The sequence below is a fragment of the Leucoraja erinacea genome, chromosome 18 (genome assembly GCF_028641065.1).
Source record: "Leucoraja erinacea ecotype New England chromosome 18, Leri_hhj_1, whole genome shotgun sequence".
Taxonomy (NCBI): Eukaryota; Metazoa; Chordata; class Chondrichthyes; order Rajiformes; family Rajidae; genus Leucoraja; species Leucoraja erinaceus.
The window spans coordinates 8620209-8640626 of record NC_073394.1 but is presented as its reverse complement, the minus strand read 5'-3'; the positions used below and the strand labels follow the sequence as shown (position 1 = coordinate 8640626).

General features: G+C 38.7%; 1 protein-coding gene across 4 annotated transcripts in view; it reads right to left on the bottom strand.

Annotated features, from left to right (window-relative positions):
- Positions 1–20418, bottom strand: part of LOC129705614 (coiled-coil domain-containing protein 73-like) — an 87514-nt gene that overhangs the window by 61529 nt on the left and 5567 nt on the right. For 3 of the 4 annotated variants that reach the window (XM_055649238.1, XM_055649234.1, XM_055649236.1), the window contains exon 2: positions 4893–5051. In XM_055649238.1, the coding sequence (XP_055505213.1) occupies positions 4893–5051 (159 nt within the window). Of the gene's footprint in view, positions 1–4892; positions 5052–6362; positions 7870–20418 lie in introns of those variants that run through there. The other variant, XM_055649235.1, reaches the window with a different exon arrangement.

Genomic DNA, 20418 nt, shown 5'->3' with positions numbered 1-20418 from the left:
ATTGTCAGCAAGCAGAAAATTAATAAATGCATAAGTTCATGAAAGAATTTAGGCGCTTCACGCTATGGATTGTTTATTATGCCACACCAGTTTCCTCGTTTTTATTTGTTACAAAAAGTTATTTCCTAAGCAGAATGTTTTGATTGGAGGGACTTCTGCTTCTTGACCCTGAACATATTTAGGGCCAAACTAGCTTAGGTCAAGAAAGTTTCACTGCTGTTAGGTTACTTTGCTCTTTTCTACTAGCTCATAATCTACCTCCTACAAAATTGCAATCTTCCCTTTCTCATGACTCTGAGCCAAATAGTTTTCATACTTCACAGCCTACTCTGTTTTGATTCACTGATTGGGATATCTCAGAATGCCCCAACAAAAAAGGTGAAACAAAGGGTAAGCGTAAGAAGATTTCTGGCAACACAACATCAGTTGTGAAAACATGATCGTCTTACAAAAAAAATAAATCATATTGATAATAGCATCCCTTTAGGATGCTTTTTCCACATTTTACGGGTGAAAAAAGTTGACAAAATCCCATAAAACGACTTTAATTTATGTAGGTACCTTTTACATATAATATTATAACTGATCTTTAACTCATGATGAACAATTTCCACTCCATAGTTTCTAAGGTCAACCATTCAAGTCCAAATAAAACTTCCTTGATGTTATTCAGCAAAAATAAAGTTTCACGGAACATTCTGATAACAGTGCACAAGGTGCCAGCTGGAAGCCAGGTAACATAAAAAGTCTGTACCTCATTAAATTTGGTATCCAAAGAATTCTCCCTATGTCAGGTTAAACAAGAAATCACTTGTAGAAGCCAAACTGTCCTACATGCAATTGATTGGGGTTTTGCAACACCTATGTGTTTTATCAAGATCCGAAATAAAGTAATTCAAATACTGTTACCACTTTTTGACATTTTGAAGACAGAGCCTATTTCTTGTTTGTGCATCAACCTATGCTCGATATGCAGGCGAGGCATAGATTAATTGCTGAATTCAGCCTATCTGTTAAAACTAGTAGTGCATAAGAAACAGGGCCAGTGAGAACCTTTGGTCTATGGTAAATAAACCACCCACTGACAACCTATAAAACTTCTATTTAACTTTAGGGAATAAATTATCGCACCTCTAAAAATGGCACAAACAAGAGAAAATAATTGATATTATGATTCAAAGAAACCAAGTTTATGATGAATATTATGTAAAGACTCTTTTGTGTCTATGTCAAAAAAGATACAATAAATAAATAAAAATAAAACAATTCTTACCAGAACAAGGATCACAAGGTGATGTAAAGCTATCATTGACAGGAAGGAGCTCCTTATACCCATTACCGTATATTTTAAAGAAGGTTGTGACTTTGAACCAGTGGTCAAGTCTTTTATGAACACCCTGAACTGTGCCAAAAACAGTTTACCAACAGTATTTTAAGTCCACACTCTTGATAGTATGTTTTCAATGATAGGGTATAGCTGACGTGTGCTGCCATCATAGTGTTATAACATTGGGATCTTTTGACCGAATTATAAAATAATTCCTAACTGTTCCCTGCTCTAGCTCATTGAAAGCACTATCCAATTGTCGGGTGGCACGGTGGCGCAGCGGTAGAGTTGCTGCCTTACAGCGCCAGAGACCCGGGTTCGATCATGGCTACCGGTGCTCGTCTGTACGGAGTTTGTGCCCCCCGTGACCTGCGTGGGTTTTCTTTGAGAACTTCAGTTTCCTCCCACACTCCAATGACCTATAGGTTTGTAGGTTAATTGGCTTGGAATAAATGTAAAAAAATGTCCCTTGTCTAGGACAGTATTAATATTCTGGGATCGCTGGTCGGAGAGGACTCAGTGGGCCGAAGGGCCTGTTTCTGTGTTGTATCTCTAAAACTAAAAAAAAACTAAAACTAAATTATCCCCTGTCCCATTGCTATTTCAGTCATAGTGACACACTTTTTCTATTCTTATTTCAGTACATATCCAATTCCATATTGAAAGTTACAATCAAATCTAGCTCCACTCCCATTTAATAGCATACAATAAATGTTGTTTATTTCCTCCATGACTATTTTGCTAATTATCTTCATCCTGTATTTGAAGCAGATAAGCACTTCTGGAAAGTTCCCTCATCAAAACAACCACCAAACTTTGATCTTTTGGAAGCAGTTAGACTTCATAGCAGCCGAATGATACATTGAACATTCCTATCCTTTAGCAACAGAGCATTAGCACTGTGACGATGAACAACACTTCAGGAGATTTACATTCACATGTGTACTCTGGAGGTTCTGCGCATTGCCAAGTGGAAAGTAATATTTTCCAGTCAAATACTTTGAAAGCTCTACTATCTGATGAGATCAAATGATACCTACTTGCATAGATGGCAGAACTAAATAATAGAAGACGCCAGAAACCTATACTTCAAGATGGCATTCAACAACTGACATTATTCAGAAATATAAAGAATCTTTCCAGTGGCTGGAGTGTTTCCAAACATAAGCAAAAAAAAACAAGATTCAAGACAGCAAACCATGCAGCCCTCTGCAAACACAGAAACAGTATCTTAGGGTTGTGACTTTAGCTCAAACACCTCAACTTGTACCATAAATACCTTCTTTCTCTTTAAATCACTCAATGATTTTGCAATGTTCAACTCACGATACCAGCTTTCAGCAAGACCTGGCAAGATCCTTGATTGGGGTAGTTTGTAACAGTTAATTCATTTGACTAATACGTGACATTTGGTGATTCTAGTATTGGTATTGGTCTACTATCGTCATATCTACCGAGAGACAATAAAAAATCTTTCTTGCTTGCTATCCAGGCAAATCATACCATACACAAGTACGTCAAGGCAGGAGAACAACAGAAACATATTGATGAATATTATTTTTTACAGTGCAGATAAAAACAACAAAGGTTGCAACATGGTTGGCTGGAAGATCAGGAATTCATCCTCGAGAGATCTGTTTGAAAGCATGTGAGAGGTCTGTTCGAAAACATGTGAGAGATCTGTTCAAGAGTCTGATAACAGCAAGAAGAAAGCGGCTCATGAATCTCATAGTACTTGCTTTCAAACTTTTGTTTATTCCGCTCGACTGCTGTCTGTGGGTCAGAAAGACGAGGATCCAGTTGCAGAGGGGATGCCGATCCTAAGTCCAGGAGTTTGGATACGAGTTTAATTGAAATTATGATATTCAAGGTGGAGCTATTGTCAATAAATAGGAGTCTGAAGTAGGCCTCCTCGTTATCCTGCTGTTCCAGGAATGGGTACAGAACCAGGGAGATGGTGTCTGCCATAAACTTGCTGTGGTAGTTGGCAAATTGCAATGGATCAAGGCTGTCTGGGAGTCTGGAGTTGATGTACACCATGTCTCTTTACTGGTGGGAGATTGCAACCTTCATGTGGTCCACCCAGTTTCGACTAATGCAATCAAACAAGATGTGGAACTAATGTAATCAAACAAGATGTGGAATTCTCTGCCTGAGAGGGCGGCGGAGGCAGGTTCTCTGGATGCTTTCAAGAGAGAGCTAGATAGGGCTCTTAAAAATGGCGGAGCCGGGGGATATGGGGAGAAGGCAGAAACGGGGTACTGGTCAGCCATGATCACATTGAATGGCGGTGCTGGCTTGAAGGGCCAAATGGCCTACTCCTGCACCTATTGTCTATTGCCTATTGTCAAATAGAACAAGTTGACTTACAACTTAGGCTGTGCATGCCAAACGCATGAAGAAGATGTCTCTTACATTAAGGGACATTATTTTTCTTTGATACCAGGATGATAGTGCTCTTCTTAAAGCATGTGGGACTTCACATTGGAGTAAGGAGAGGTTAGATGCATCTGCAAATACTCCTTCAAGCTGGTCCGTGCAGGTTCGGAGGAGATGGCCGGGGACTCCAGGCTAGTTGCTTTCCAAGGAAACAATCTCAACAATCTCAAGTTGATCTGACATCTGCATAGGTGACCGCAGGGTACAGGTGCACTCAAGGCTGTTGGGGCGGGTGATGTCATTCCATTGAGTTTCTATTCAAAATGAACACTGAATGCATTGGACTAATCGGGGAGGGATGCTTTGTTACCAACAATTCTGCCCAACTTCGCTTTGCAGCTCATTATTGCAGTCAGAAAATGGTAAATTAACCTGCCTGGCAGTGTATGTTAAAAGCTAAATATTCTAAGGGACATTAAGAACATGTCCTGCTCTCCTTCAACAAAATGGCAGCTCCAAACTACAGATCAATTCTGGTATTGCATTAGACATCACAATATCACATGGAGTCGTAGACTTTTACCGCACAGCAGAAACGGGTCCTTATGCTCACCAAGCACATGCCAATCTTTTTGCTCATCTACATGAAAACTGTATGGCCACGAGACCCATAACCATTTATCCAAACTGATGTCGAAGTAATGGAGTGAGCTCGAATTTTCTAACTTGGTAGGAAAATAGCAAGTATTATCACCCCAAGACATTCCAAAGATTTAACAGTCTTTAAAGTATTTTTGAAGGATTTTGAAGCCAGTAAAGTATATGTGAACTGCTATAGTATAAAATAAATGTCTCTCCTAATTTCCATACAGCAAAATCTCACAAAAAGTCAGGAGTTAAATAGTCAAATAATTAGTGATGTTGATTGAGGGATGGCTTGGACAGGAGACCAGTCAAAAATCCTCTGCTTCTTTGAATTGTTCCAAAATCATCTTTTATGTATTCCAAGACGTCAGAGGGGCTTCAGTTTAATGTCTCATCAGAAAGATAATATTCCTTACATGTCAGCACTGGAGTAATGCAAATAAATAAATCCATAAAGTTTTCACTTTCATATATTAAGAATGAGACAAAAACTTGAAATATAAAAAGTTTGCATTATTGTGCACTAAAATGCTCTACTTACACGACAAATATGAAGCTCCTCAACCACTTCCAAAAGGCTAGTTTTAAATTCCAGCTGATGAACTGAACAAAGTACAGCTGGACCAGGGCTCTGAAAGTTATAGGAAATGCGTAATCCAGTGTTTGAACCTTCTAATTTCCCTGTTGTTTTGTTGTCCATCTATGCAAAAAAAAGCATTTAGCGTTTTTTTTCTAATAAAATAATAGGATGACTGAAATTATATATTCTTATCCAAAATACATAATTTTATCCAATGTAATTTTTTTCCAACAATGAAGCATAATCTCGGAAGGAAACGAAAACTGGGATTTATTAAATAAAACAAGTTTTAAGGCTCAAGCCTCAAAATGACAAAAATAAACAGTTAAATGCAATTTCAAAACTATGTACAGTAAACCCTCAGTATTATAGACCTCTTTATAACAGATTTCGGTTATAGCAGACCAAATCTGTTGTAGACCGAATTTGTTGTTTCACGGAGTGATGGTGGATGGTACAAATCTTAGTTTAATTCACTTTTAGAGATACCGTACATTGATGTTGCACTGCTTCTTCTACTGACCTTACTACTAATAGAAGCGTTTTGAATACTTTGGAGAATTACACATTTGAATAGTGTTTTATGAACCATTTTAGTTTCGGTTAATTCAGAGATGCAGCATGGACCCTTTGGGCCACCAAGTGCACGCCGACCAACGATCATATATACACTACAGTAATTCTATCCTACATACTAGGGACAATGCATAAAAGTCAATTAAACTACAATCCTGCATGCCGTTACAATGTGGGAAGAAACATTTAAACGTTTTTTTTTAAACATTGCTTGGTCATTTCAGAGTACCTGTACCACAAAACATTTAAATGTTATTATTATTAATTGGAAAATGCTTTATAATGCATGGGAGAATTTGTGAAAAGTTCCACAAGTCATTCGTAACCCAAGGAGCTCCTATATTTGTTCTACTGAATAATAAAAACATCACATTTTGTTTTCTGTGTAGTTGTGTTTTTATGTGAAAATAGCCAGCTAAATAATAAAAATGCAGGAGCGCATTACTAATGTGTATCTTATTTCCATTTTCTCAACAATGTAATCAGCTGATGTTGGCCAAATCCAAACTAACTCAAAAGTTAATTAGTAACCACACAAAGAATAAAAGTACCAGTTACATAAACAGCACAGTTGATGGGAACATCTTATTACACTTGTCACTAGCCCATAAAACATAAAAAATACATTGGCTGTATTAGTTTCCTTGACTTTTGAAAAACAACGCATGACTCATATCAAGTTATCATATTACAAATGTTCATCTTAGTAAGGTACTAAATATTAGCAACCGCAGGACATACGCAAGTAAAGACCACTATTGTAAATTCATTATTAATTAATTTATTCATTCCTGATAAAGATGACTATTATAACAGTTTTTATAATATGATTTAAAAGGTTCTAATTTTGCAGACCTCCTCATCTTACTATCATGCTTCTATAGGTTAACGGGCCTGTCCCACTTGGGCGACCTAATCTGCAAGTTTTCGAAGAGTTTGCCCTCGACTCAAACTCGCAGCATGGTCGACACGAGGACCTAGAAGGTCCTGTGAGGTCGCTGGAACTCTCCTTCATGCTCGAGGGAAGTTCCCGAATACTCACGGCCTCAGCTAGGTCGCGGAAAATTTTGTAGCATATTGAAAAATTTTCCGAGAGTAAAATTTGGTTGGCATGGTTCTTTTTAACTCGTAGTGCAGTGGAGTGGGGTCGCTATTTAGTTACAGGCAGTCGAGGGCAACCATAGGCAATTTCCTTTGCTGACTGGGCATTTTGATTGGCTCACTGGAGTTTCAGGACCTAGGAAGATCTACCAGTAGGTAAAATGCCCGCTAAACTTTATTAAACTTCTTAAAAGTGTCTCCACTCCTTCTCCCCCCCTTCTCTCTCCTTCTCTCTAAAAGGACTTACTATACACTGTGGGAGCCGTTTACCTTCCTCTTCATCGCGCAGACAGCGCTCCTCTGCTTTCCCTGGCCCCCACCTTCGCGGTGTGTGTGTGTGTGTGTGTGTGTGTGTGTGTGTGTGTGTGTGTGTGTGTGGTCAGTAGATGCAGCTCGCGGTTCGGCCGTTGCAGCATGCAGTTTCAACGCGGCCGGTCGATCCAGCTCAAGGCTTTCCAGGAGAGTGCCCTCGAGCTTGAAGGTCGAAGAGACTTTTCTGGACTCGTGGATCAGGTCACCCAAGTGGGACAGGCCCTTAATGGATCAATGTGATTTTGATCAATGAACAACAAAAGGTTACAAGAGTTTGTCATAGAAATGTACAGCACATGAAAGTCCAAACTACATCTGTTCCACAATACTCCCTCAAACCCTACCAATCATGGTGTATGGCCTGGCATCATTTGTACTCACAAAATGCACCACCTAATTTGTTTGTATTAAACTCTTCATTTTTCTGTTCATTTCACCAACACATCGATAACTTTCTGCAACATAAGACTACCTTCCCCATTATCAACAACTCTGCTAATCTCCATGTCATCTGCGAACTTACTGCCCACGTCCCCCCACATCCAACTTCAAGTCACTCACGGATATTACAAACAGCAAGGGTTTCTGCACTGATCCTTGTGGTACATAAGAAGCCACAGTCACCTACTCGCAAAAACAAGTTTCTACCATCACTCTGTCTCTTATTGACAATCCAGTTTGGATTCAGTTTGCCAACATGCCCTGGATCATATATGCCCTAATCCTTTGAACCAGTCTCCCATATGGGACCTTGTCAAACACCTTACTAAAGTTCATGTAGATCGTATCTATTAAAATGCCTTCATCGATACATTGTTACCTCTTCAAAAGAATTAAATCAAATCTGTCAGATAGGAACTGCACCAAAGTGACAGTCGCCACCTTTTCTTTCTAATCTCTACCCATGGTCTCGCTTCCAGAATAGCCACCCTCAATAATGAAGTAATGCAATCTTTGTCTAACAGTGCGATGCCCCCTCCCCTTTTACTCACCACTTTGTTTTGCCTAAAGATTCTATAAAGATGCTCACCAAGTTACATATGGGTTACATCCCTTGGAGCCTTACGTGTCAGATATTACTTAAATTGGAAACTGCAGCTCTTCTTCTGGAAAACTTGATTCTAGCACCAGAGGCAACATACCAACCTGGAGTCTCTTTGGTGGCTTCACCAATCCCGATAGAGAATCCCCTTTCACAATCACTCTCCCAGTCCTGATTCCTACATGCTCCCTCCCCTCTCCCTCCCCCCCCCCCCCCCCCCCCCCCCCCCCCCCCCCCCCCCCCCCCCCCCACATCCCTGATCTCCAACATCCTGCGGCAGCACACCTCTGTCCTAGGCTCCATAACGTTTATGACTACTTCCTTCGACTAAGACCATAAGCTAGAGGAAAAAAAACCCTTACTTTGTCACTACTCACCTTCATGACTGAAACCAGATGCTCATCAAAGTTTGCGCTTTGACTTCAATGGCAGTTCAATCTCAAGACAATTGTGCTGTTTTTAACCAGTGTAGAGACAGAATTGCTGCAATAAGCCTGTGCTCCTAAGGAGAAGGAAAATCAAAGCAGCATTCCCTCTCCCAAAGGTTGCTTGGTGACCCATGATAGGACAGAACCATACAGAGTGCGATGCTACATGATTCATAGTAAATTGCCAGTATGTATCGACTGTAATCTATAGCGCCAGGATTTTGCCATAAATGCCATGTGACTTTTCATGCCTTTTTTGAAGATTTCACCAGGATAATGCCTTTTTCATGATCGAGTGCCTAAATCAGCCTTTTTTGCTGTTTTGCTAAAAGGTTGTGCTATTTTCTTTAGTTGTACCGTGATTACAATGACTTTTTCTATGTTAACACATTAATATTAATGTTATTATTAACGTGTTGACAGAGTATAACTTACAAGAAAACTTCCACCGCCGGGGCAAAACAGGGGTCACCACCATTAGTCATTAATTTGTTTGTGCCGCTGCCTGCTGGATCAGTCTTCTCCAAGATCTATTTAAGTAAGAATTGCAGATGCTGGAAAAATCAACGATAGACAAAAAAAAGCTGGAGAAACTCAGCGGGTGAGGCAGCATCTATGGAGAGAAGGAGTGGGCAACGTTTCAGGTCGAGACCCTTCTTCAGACTGATGTGGGGAGGTGGGGGAAATAAAGGAAAAGATAGTGACAGTAGGACTAGAAGGAGAGCTGGGAAGGGGGAGGGGGAGGAGAGAGAAGACAAGGGCTATCTCAAATTAGAGAAGTCAATGTTGATACGCACTGGGGTGTAGACTATCCAAACGCATTACCTAAGTTTGTCTCCTCACTACATTTACTGCAGGCTCCAGTTGCAAATCTGAGTTTGAGTGATCTGTGCAAGGCATTCATTGATGCTGGAATTCCACTGTGGAAATTGGAAAAACAAATCTCTCAGAGGTTTTTTAGAGAAATACACAGAGGAACATATACCAAGCGAGTCATCATTACGGAAAAATTATGTTGACAGCAACTTCAACATTGTTGTGCAGAAAATTAGAGCTGAAGTTGCATGCAACAAAATATGGATCTCAATAGACGAGACAACCGGTGCTGTGGGGAGATATGTTGCCAATGTGGTAATCGGTACACTGGAGGCAGGTCAACCATCAAAGGAGTTTTTGTTGACTGGAATTATTGGAAAGTCAAACAGCTCAACTATTGCTCAGTTGTTTACATCTTCACTTGCTGTACTTTGGCCAGAAGGTATAAAACACAAGTATGTTCTTCTATTTGTGACTTAGTTTTATTCCCTAAAATGTTGCATTTGACATGCTTAGCTCAAGGACTTCATAGAATTGCCAAGCATATATGTAGCTTGTTTACAAATGTCGATCGCCTAGCTTCCAATCTGAAGAAAATCTTCCTCAAAACACCGTCACATGTGCAGTTGTTCAAGGAAATGGCACCCGAGATTCTGCTACCGTTTCAGCCCGTTTTGGCTAGGCATGGCTCTCTATGCTTCAAATTTTGGAAAGATAAAATAAATCGTCAACTGTTTTGAAGAAGAAGAATCTGCTGCAGTCAGGATCATCAGTGAAATCATGCAGAAAAAGTCCCTCCACCGCAATCTTGTGTTTATTGCTTCCAATTTTGCACATTTCTCACAAGCTATCACTTCCCTTGAGAGACGTGGCGAAACATGAGTGAATAACTTGAAAGTTTTCAACAAAGTAACTGACAATATTCGTAAAGTTCCAAATGGCGATGTAGGTAAAGACATACAAGGAAAATGTGAGAGAGTGATTTTAACTAACGAAGATCTTGAAGAAATACAAAACATAGCTAAATTTCAGAACGTAGTTGTAATGCACAAGATATCGACATGAATATAGAGTCTGTAGCTTGTTTCGGGTATGCACCCTCAGCTGAGGTAGAAATAAGTTTTTCACAACTGAAGCATATTCTGTCTGATAGATGGCCTAGTTTAACACCAGATAATTTGTGGTATACCTTTATATCGTTATTTTCAACCATATTTTGGTGGTGGAAATAAATGCCAATATTTTTTTTTGCCTTTTTGGTCAATAATTGCCTTTTTTCTGCCATTTTAGTAATTTTATTATGCCTTTTTACCTGCCTATTTCAGAGGTTTTTAGTGCCTAAACTTCCTGGCTCTAGTAATCTAAAAGGAGTCAGTGCCTTTAATAGATGAAAAATCTTAAGTGCCAATTTAATCTATTTGTTTAAATTATACATTGCTTTTGTCAGAATTAGTAAATGGAACAACATGGCCCAATGAACAATAGCAAACAGTGCCTATGATAAAGTGTTTTTGCAGCTATGACCAGGATGAAGAGTGAAAAAGTGCTTTAATATTCTCATTTAGCTCACTGAAATGAACACATTATTGAAGGGATGCAAATAAATTCATTTATTAAATTAAAAATAACAATTTCATGTTATTAAAGTACACACACTGTCCTGAAACTCTACTTTTGTTACCTTGCTTATCTCCTTAAAGCATAACCTTGGTTTCCTGCTCAAAGATAGTTCACCACCTGATATTGCTGAGTTGTCTAGAAATTCAGATTTTTAAATTTATAATTTAAGAGTGTCCAAGGTTGTATTAGAAAATATAATTTCCATAAAAAGGTACAGACACAGCCTAAAAACTATAAGGCCAAGGGAAAATTGACTGTTAAGTTATCTGCAATTTATTATGTTTCAATCTTCTGAAATAACTTTAATGCAGATTGATTGCCTCTCCTGCCATTCAGCGCTGCACGGATTGGTCCCTTCTACTGTCACTCTGCGGGATGGTCCGCCCCTTCCTGCACCATCACGTCTTTACTGCAGCTGCGGGAGGCTCTGGATGGCCAGCGGAGGTCTCCAACCAGATACAATTTTCAAAGGGAGGGACCGGAAGCGGCCCGACCCAGCCCAGCCCGGCGCGGAATCAGAGACTCGGATCCAGGCGGAGGACGACCAGCTAAGCGGCCAGCAAAGCAGCCAAAGAAGCGACCAGACCGCTGTGAGTCCCCATCGCACCGCCAACCCCTTCCCCTCTGGTCCCCCTCGCCCACAACCCCCCTGCCCACACACACACACACACTTCTCCTCCACACACCCCGCCCCACACACACACCCCTCCCCCAAACCACCCCCTCACCCCCTCCCACATTCTCCTTCCCCCACACCCCGCCCACACCCCTCCTCCCCCACACCTCCCCCCCCACATCCCTCATCCGACTAACCTGGTGTTCAAATGGAACTTGATATGTGAATAGGTCTCTTATACTATCTGACTAATTGTGAAAGCATAACTGAAGATTAATAAACCGCCAAAGTTGAAATCATTTTTTTAATGTTTGGTTTAGCAAGAAACTTTGGCTAGGAGGTCAAACAGACAATTTACTTTTGTGGGTCCCACTTAAGTATCCACTGTTTACAGAAAATTGCTATGTCTAGCATAAAGGAAACTTCCTGGATTACAGTAAATATCCAAAGAGCGTAGAATTTGCCTTTCTCAGACACAGGATAGGGAAAAATCTAGCCCCAAAACTCAATTTTTTTTCCAATGTTAATTTTTTCCCAATAAGCAAACATGATTTGAAACAAAATATTGCAAAGTCTGTAAATAGGAAACAAAAACAGAAAGTGTGCAATGGGAAAGAGAGTTGTTGTTTCAAGTTAAGAAAGTAAGCATATTTTAAATTGCAGGAAGGAGAGAATAGCAGGAGCTATCCCTGATAGGGTACAGGCCAAAACTGTCAAATGGGATGTTATTGATTTGCTATTCCCTCAATCCTGGGTCTTGAAGTTGAACAGACACATTTATTTAGATTTATATGATACATTATCACTTTGGAACACCTCAAATTAATTACTTTTTACTTGCAGCAATTGTTATATATCCAAACACAGCAAAGCTTGTTTTCCTCAATGTCTATAAACAACAGAGATGGATGACCCATTTCTTTTTTTGTAAGTGGTGGTAGCTATTCCGTGGGCAGTTCAAACTAGAACAATTCCTTTTACAATACCCTAACTAAATTCTTATCTATAAAGATACATTGTTGCTTTATACTCTATTTTCCTTCGGAGATTTTTGTTCGCAGCTCTGAATGCTTTAAATGCCTAATCTTAAACTTTATTTTATTTAAAAAATACATCTTAAACACCCTGGGGTTGGATGCAAGATGGCCTACAAGTCTGATAGGGGTCAAGGTAATAACACAGAATGGACAAATTATACTGTCATTCCAGTTAAATTATTTAAGTTGTTTAATTTGACCTGTGGATAGTCCCTTGTCTTCTCATCACAAATGTTTCCATGCCTGACTTTTAAGTGGGAGGTCTTCACTGGAGATGATCCTTTAATGGAACCAAACCATTCTCCATTTAACCCATAACGTTATCAATCATGTACAGGGATAAATGAGCCCGTAAGAATTTGCCAGTATCACAAATGACACTGTGACCCGAGGCCAACATCTTTATTTGCTTCTCCACTGGTTCAGTTCAGTGGATATTAACCAATTTTATAATCCATGAAAGGAAAAATTAAAAGGACATCATCCATAAAGCAGAATTATTTCTAGCAGCAACAAAGTGATTTCTGTATTATCTTTATGAATTATATGGTCTTACAGTGTAATAAAAATAAAAATGATAATAATCAAGTGCCTCAGGCAAACACTAATATGCATTTAATCACATTGCACAAACCCATTTATCACCAGAGTTGAATGTAAGCAATAGTAAAAGGTATGTGTATTCCCTTTTGCAAAGATCAGGACATCTGAACTGACATTTGCCTACTCTGAGCATCATAACTACAATTTATACAAACATTACGAGAACCTATATTTATGATCTGTTACTAATAAAGCCATTACATTTTGATTAGTTTCAAATATTCACTTTCTCAATTTCTAGATGATTTTAAACGTGTGATTTACAAAATCCATTAATGCTAATTAAAACACTGCATGAAAACGCAAGTCAAAAGCAATTATGCATAAATATTATGCAATAACCTTTGCATAAAAAACATATGCAAATATTGCAGTCTGCATTAATATTCAAAACAATTTTTTTAAATTACTGTATGCATCAAACAGTGAAAGTCATTTACAATGCAACCACGACTATCAATTAGAACAAAGCAAAAACATAATTTTCAAAATGATTATATTGTCCGAAGAAGGGTCTCGACCCGAAACATCACCCATTCCTTCTCTCCAGAGATGCTGCCTGCCCCACTGAGTTACTCCAGCATTTTGTGTCTACCTTTGATTTAAACCAGCATCTGCAGTTCTTGCCTACACATGATTATATTGTAAACTGTGTCATTAATCCTAATATATTTTATATGGACAATTTAAATATTCTTGCAAAATATCAGGATACACGTTCACACTGAAAAGCTCAAAAACCTTATTAGTCACGAGTATTAGTTATGAGTAATTTGGTGGAGAAGTGGCATGATGAGTTTTTCCCTCAAAACCAAACATAATTTTTCCACAACCTTTTTTGTACATCATCATTTGTATCATACTCCTTGGTTCAGTTTTTAATGTTGTTGAATTTAGTGTTTAAACTGGATTTATTCAAGTTAATTTTTACTGAATTTATTTTTGCAAAATTTGTTCCAGATTTTCAAAATACTGCAGTTTTAAAATGCTACACAGCAAAACAAAGCTGCGACAGGTTATGGACTTTCTTATGAAGACCGTACGTGGATTTTTTTTACAGTAATAAGCTATTGTACACTGAACATCACATACTAAGTAAACCACATTTAAATTTATTTCAAGGTATCTGATTGAGAACTAAAATGAAAATAAGTTTAGTGCAAACATTTTACACCCATTTATAGGGACGTCTAAAGAATGGTCTCGACCCAAAACATCATTTATCCGTGTTCTCCAGAGATGCTGCCTGACCTGTTGTGTTACTCTAGCACTTTGTGTTCTTTTGTATGGGGTAAAGGATTAGGCATAAGATATGAAAACTATTTCCACTGTACTTAAATACTATTTTGCTCTGGTCAAGGAGTATTTCCATCTGCATGATACTCTCCTTCTGGATCAGGATCATCCAGTCAAATAAGTTAGTGTAACAACTGTGTGCCATCTCACAGTGAATAATATTTTGGATACACTGGACAAGGTGACATCCAAATCATTTCAAAATATGCCTCTTTCTATGTTTAAACTAGTATTTGTCATTCTGGTGTAAAATGCATCCTGACGAATAATGTACATAGATAATGAAATGCCAAATATCATATTCTCTCCGCTCCTGCAAGACAAACAATGTGCAAAGAAAATAGGTAGCCATTGCACAGATTTTGCTATCTTAAATGCCGTTTCTGAAATACCACCCCCACCACCACTGACTACATCTTGTATTTGAATGCCAACATTCCATTGATTGCACCTTTTCCAGACCAGACATACATTTCCATTTCAGGAGCAAAAAACAAGTTTATAAAGTAATTCAATATGCCAGTCAGCATCTGTGGAGGCAAAGGTGTAGGTCTGAGTCCTGACGCAAGACCTGAAACGTCACCTATGCCTTTGTCTCCACAGACACTGCCTGACCCATTGATCTCCACCAGCCGCTTGTTTTTTGCTACAGATTCTCGCATCTACAGACTCTTGTGTCTCACACACTTCCCATTGTCACATCAATTATAATTGCTGAAAATACATTTGAAATTAACTAATCAATGTAAGTGCCCTTAGATTTGTGTTCCTCAAGGGAAATTAGCCATTTGCATCAGTCTTGGGCATTTTCCCAAAATATAAATATGATTTTTTTTAAACTTGAATCCCAATATATTAAACATTTTTCTTATAATGCCACCCTGCAATGTTGACAATCCTGATAGAACCAACTCTTACAGTTATTTTATCTGAAAACTTAGGTTAATCTATTTCTGAATTCAAAGCCTGCACTATTTGTAACATAATTATTCCAAGAATCCTGTACTTGTAAACATTACAGTTCCTGCGCATTCATTCTAATATAAGTATTTCCTTTATCTCTTCTTCTTATCGAGTCCACACACAAGATTAGAATTTGTTCAGTCAGAGCTGAACACACTTCTCGGCATCTGCATACAATGGTGTCTGTCTTGCGCTTCTTGTGCGTGGTGGTGGAAAGATTAGTGAAATCAGGGCCGCAACGTGAACGCTTTTTCCTTGACCCCCCCCCCCTCCCCTTTATCTCTAAGTGTACTGTAAAGACCACTTTAACAAAATGTATACTGTGTAAAAGCTCATTACTCGCAAACCATATTAAAAACAATACAATAAACATAATACTTCATTGGTCTATTCCTTATTTCATTCATTCCACAATGTTTATTTCAATCCATTATACTGATGTTTGGAAACATATTTTGACAATTACTTAAAAGGTGTAGAACTATATATTTCTCAACATTTAAAACTTCAATTGCTACAACCATGATGGTACGTGGTACAAACTGGCACCCCTCAAATTTAAAATATAACTTAATTTTAATATGTCAAATTTATAGGAGAATTACGATCAGTTGTGCAAGTATTGTAGAAGCTAAGAAAGTACTACAAGAATTCTGCAAATTGTAAGAAGGTAGAAAACACTCATGGTAAACCTTCAGGATTTGTAATTGGTTACTTGAAACAAGGTTAAGATAATGACCTGAAGGTGAAGGGAAGGCCCCCAATGTAAAGGTCATGAAAGACATGTTTTATGGCTAACAATGTGGTTAAGCGCCTGTAGGACAAGTGTTAAAACATTAGTTCAGATACACATAACCTTTAGACAATAATGCCCCAAGCAATACATCGACTGCACTTCAGATTATGGTGAATAGTGTATTATTTTTCAAAAAATTAATCATACGTCTATTTGAATAGTGAAAATCTTTTTATTAAAATATTATCTTACAAGCTATGCTCTGGAAACTATAACAAGGTGTGAAATTCTGTTCACCTTCTCACTAAAACGTGTAAAAGGTTCTCTAATTGCTCTATTGATGAAAGTATTTAACATAGTAATATATACAGAAGCAGTCCACGCTCCAATGCTCAATCTATGCTTTGCTAAAGTAGTATAGGAGAGTAGTAGTGAATTGAATTCTATCTTTTTTTAATTGAATTCTGTCTTTACTTTGTGTACTAGTCATGTCTCTACTATTTATTTCATTCCCCTTACATGTTTTTCCTCTACCTGCTAAATTTTTGTAAGGTGTCCTTGAAACTCTTGAAAGGCGCCCATAAATAAAATTTATTATTATTATTATTATTATTATAGTATGGGAGCCTCGGCTGTGGCATGGGAGACTCGGCGGCGGCAGTGGGAGACTCAGCGGCGGCAGCGGGTGCCTCAACGGCAGTGGGAGTCTCGGCAGCGGGTGCCTCAACGGTAGCAGGAGCCTCGGCGGCAACGGGAACCTTGGTGGCAGTGGGGCCTCGCGGTCGATGAGCGTGAGGGGGGAGTGGAAGACAATGGGGACCCGGTGTGAGGGGACTGCCCTGAAGAACAATGGAGGACCCAGGCATGGGGAGACCGCTGTGAGGAACAGTGGGAGAACAAAGGGGGACCCGGTGTGGGGGAGGAGATGGGGGCACTCTAGCGTTAGAATCCTCTGCCCAGGGGATAAGCCGGTGTTAGTTCATTTGTTCTGGTGAAGGTGCTGTGCACACGGCAGCCAGCCAACAGTCGCTTGTCTTTTTCTTTTTGTTTTCACTTCAATGCCAAGTTTTTGTGTACCTTGGGTGGTGTGACTGTCAGCAGACCAATTTCCCTCCAGGGATGAATAAAGTTTTATCGTATCGTATATGGTCAATGAAAGTATACTCAAGAGTGCAACATTTGAAAGGAAATTGGGTAGAAAAGGATTTATGGCTATTAATTGCTTGAACGTTTTTGCGTTAATAAAGAGTGAAATTGCCAGTTGAAATGGTTTCACTTCTTCAACCAAATTGAACAAATCTCTATCCAACTTTTCAAGTTGTATTGGTTTACCGAATTACATTCATATTTAATAAATGTTAACTAAAAACGTTCTATATCTATGTCCTCAAAATGAAGAAACTTAAATCATATAAAATCATTCCAAGGATAAAGTTATAGAGCAGATCAGCAGAAATTCCAAATCAGGGTAACCTCCTTAATTTCTTGATGTATTTATTAGTGAATTTCCTATTTTTATGGTCCTTTTATTCTGAAATTGATTAGGTCCAATAGAAAACTAATAAATAATTAGTGCTATTAAGCAACCAAAAAGTTGCATATGGCCAAAATCAAAATAAATCTACAAACAAAAACTAAAAATTTCATACACAGAACTTTTTAAAAGATAAATTATTAAACATTAACACTGTACGTTTTACAATGCACATTTTTAGAACATATATTCTATGTCTCACTTACCACCATTCAATTTACCAATTGTTTACTGCATTTTTGGAGCTACACAAAAAAAATTAAACAGGATTGTATTTTTTATGTTCTCTGAAGACTCAAAGATTGAATAAATATCTTAAATGTCCAGGCAACATTTAGAATTAATTATTTGAATTTGATAAATGTATTTATCATGGATACTCTATTAGTATTTTCTAGTGTTATAAATTCCTACACCCAATTCATTTATTTCTCAATTCCATCTGGTTCTCATTTTCAATTTGTCACCTTGGAACACCAAAGGTGGCTTGGAGGAGACTGAACAAAACCAAAATATTTTGTGCTTACATACAAGATATAAACTGCCTTAATCAAGTTAATGAAGGGGAATAGAACTTTTAAAAAGTTAAACGTTGAAATTGAAATTCTTCTCACAAGTACTATTTGATCTGGTGTGGCATACTGTATTTAAAATTGATCAATATTGGATTCTAACCATAAAATAATGTCACATTTGAACATTATCCATTCACCGGAACTGATGATTCTATTGAATCAATATAAGTAGTACCCTCAGGCAAAAGCTTTTTAGGACGCTTATTGGGACAGGCAAGCAAATAATTTCACTGTGGTTTGCCACATGTGACAATAAAGTATTCAATTCATTTCAATTAGCTAAGAGTTAATAGTTAAACTGCCTGGCTATTAGAAATAGGTAACCTCAAAACGCTATGGATCAAGACATTTGGGAATTGTTAGCATTTACAGGTATTATGACTACCAATTCTCCAACCCCAACAGGAATGAAGCTTCTCTTTCAAGGTAATAGCAAGCTGAGAGGGTCAGCAAATATTAAGTTTTTCATTACCCATACTGTATTAGTTTTAATAGAGACACAATGAGATGCTGACTTGAAAATGAGGTATGGTCATTTGAATACTTAGCAATTCAGATTCCAAAATATGGGAGAAATACACATGCGAATACAATCAAGGTTTCAGTTTCCAGCACACAGACAAGTCACAAAGTTATATTGTAATTTAACTGGATGTTCTCTAACTGGAGAGATTAAATACGACCTTTGATGCTGACTCTAATAGGATATCAAATGCTGACTGGTCATTCGTAACAAATATCATAGATAAATCAAAAGAGCTAGAAGCTCACTATAGTACATCACAAGATATATCAGACATTGGCAAGCTGCTTAATAAATTCTAACTTCCAATTAGTTTGGACCTCCTCATTCACTTACTTTTCAGACTGAGGAATGAAATTCTGTTTGCCGCCTGACTTCCCATTTGCTTCAAACTAGCACACACACGCCGAAATTCCAAATTAAGTTTCATAAATACCAGAATTTAGTCAACATTTCTAACTCAACACCAAAAAGACATAAAGCCTGCAAGAGAATAGATTATGTTAAACATAATCAGAAAGCATGTCCTTTCTCCATCTCAAAAAATGTACTCTTTCATTTTTCATTTCTACTCAATCCAATGTGGGTAGTTCATGTAGCTACAGAAAAATCTATTATATTTCCATATTGCAACTTATGGTTTTGGTCTTCAATACATTTTAAATCCATTACACATTTATTACAACCCATGGGTTCACCAATTTCTACCGTACAACCCACCCATTCCAGATATTAATCCAGTAACCCATCTCCAGTGCAAAAAACAACCTTCTTTAAATAGAGACTAGTACAATAAATAAATGTGGTTGTAAAAATGATCTGTATAACTGAAGCATAGCCTCCACTAATAATCAATATTCTGTGCGGTACTCAATGCAACTCTTAGGTCAGCCAGACTACGTTTCGAATTCTCTGGTCAAATGTCCATGTCCAAGTGTCTTTGATATGCTGTTACAGTATCTGCCTCAACTACCTCCTCTAGCAGCATGTTCCATATACATTCCATAGTGCCACAGGGCTGTGTGCTCAGCCCTCTCCTCTACTCCCTCTTCACCCACGACTGCATCCCAAAGTACGGATCCAACGCCATTATTAAGTTTGCTGACGATACCACGGTAGTAGGACTGATCAGCGACAACGATGAGTCAGCCTACAGGGATGAGATCCAGCACCTGACAGCCTGGTGTGCCAACAATAACCTCGTCCTCAACTCCAAAAAGACGAAGGAGATTATTGTTGACTTCAGGCAGACCAGAGGAGGCAGTCATACCCCCATCCATATAAACGGGACTGAGGTGGAGCGCGTCTCCAGCTATAAATTCCTCGGAGTACATATCTCGGAGGATTTGTCCTGGTCCCTCAACACCTCCAAGCTGATCAAAAAGGCACAGCAGCGCCTTTATTTCCTGAGGAGGCTCAAGAAAGCCCACCTGTCCCCCCAGATCCTGACCAACTTTTACCGCTGTACCATAGAGAGTATCCTGACCACCTGCTTCACGGTATGGTACAGCAGCTGCACTGCTGCGGACAGGAAGGCACTACAACGGGTGGTGAAAACCGTGCAGCACATCATCGGTGCCCCGCTCCCTGCCATGGATGCCCTCCACCGAAAACGGTGTCTGAGACGGGCTGGGAAGATCATCAAAGACCCCTCACACCCCAACCATGGACTGTTGCCCTCCTCCCATCAGGGAGGCGGTACAGGAGCC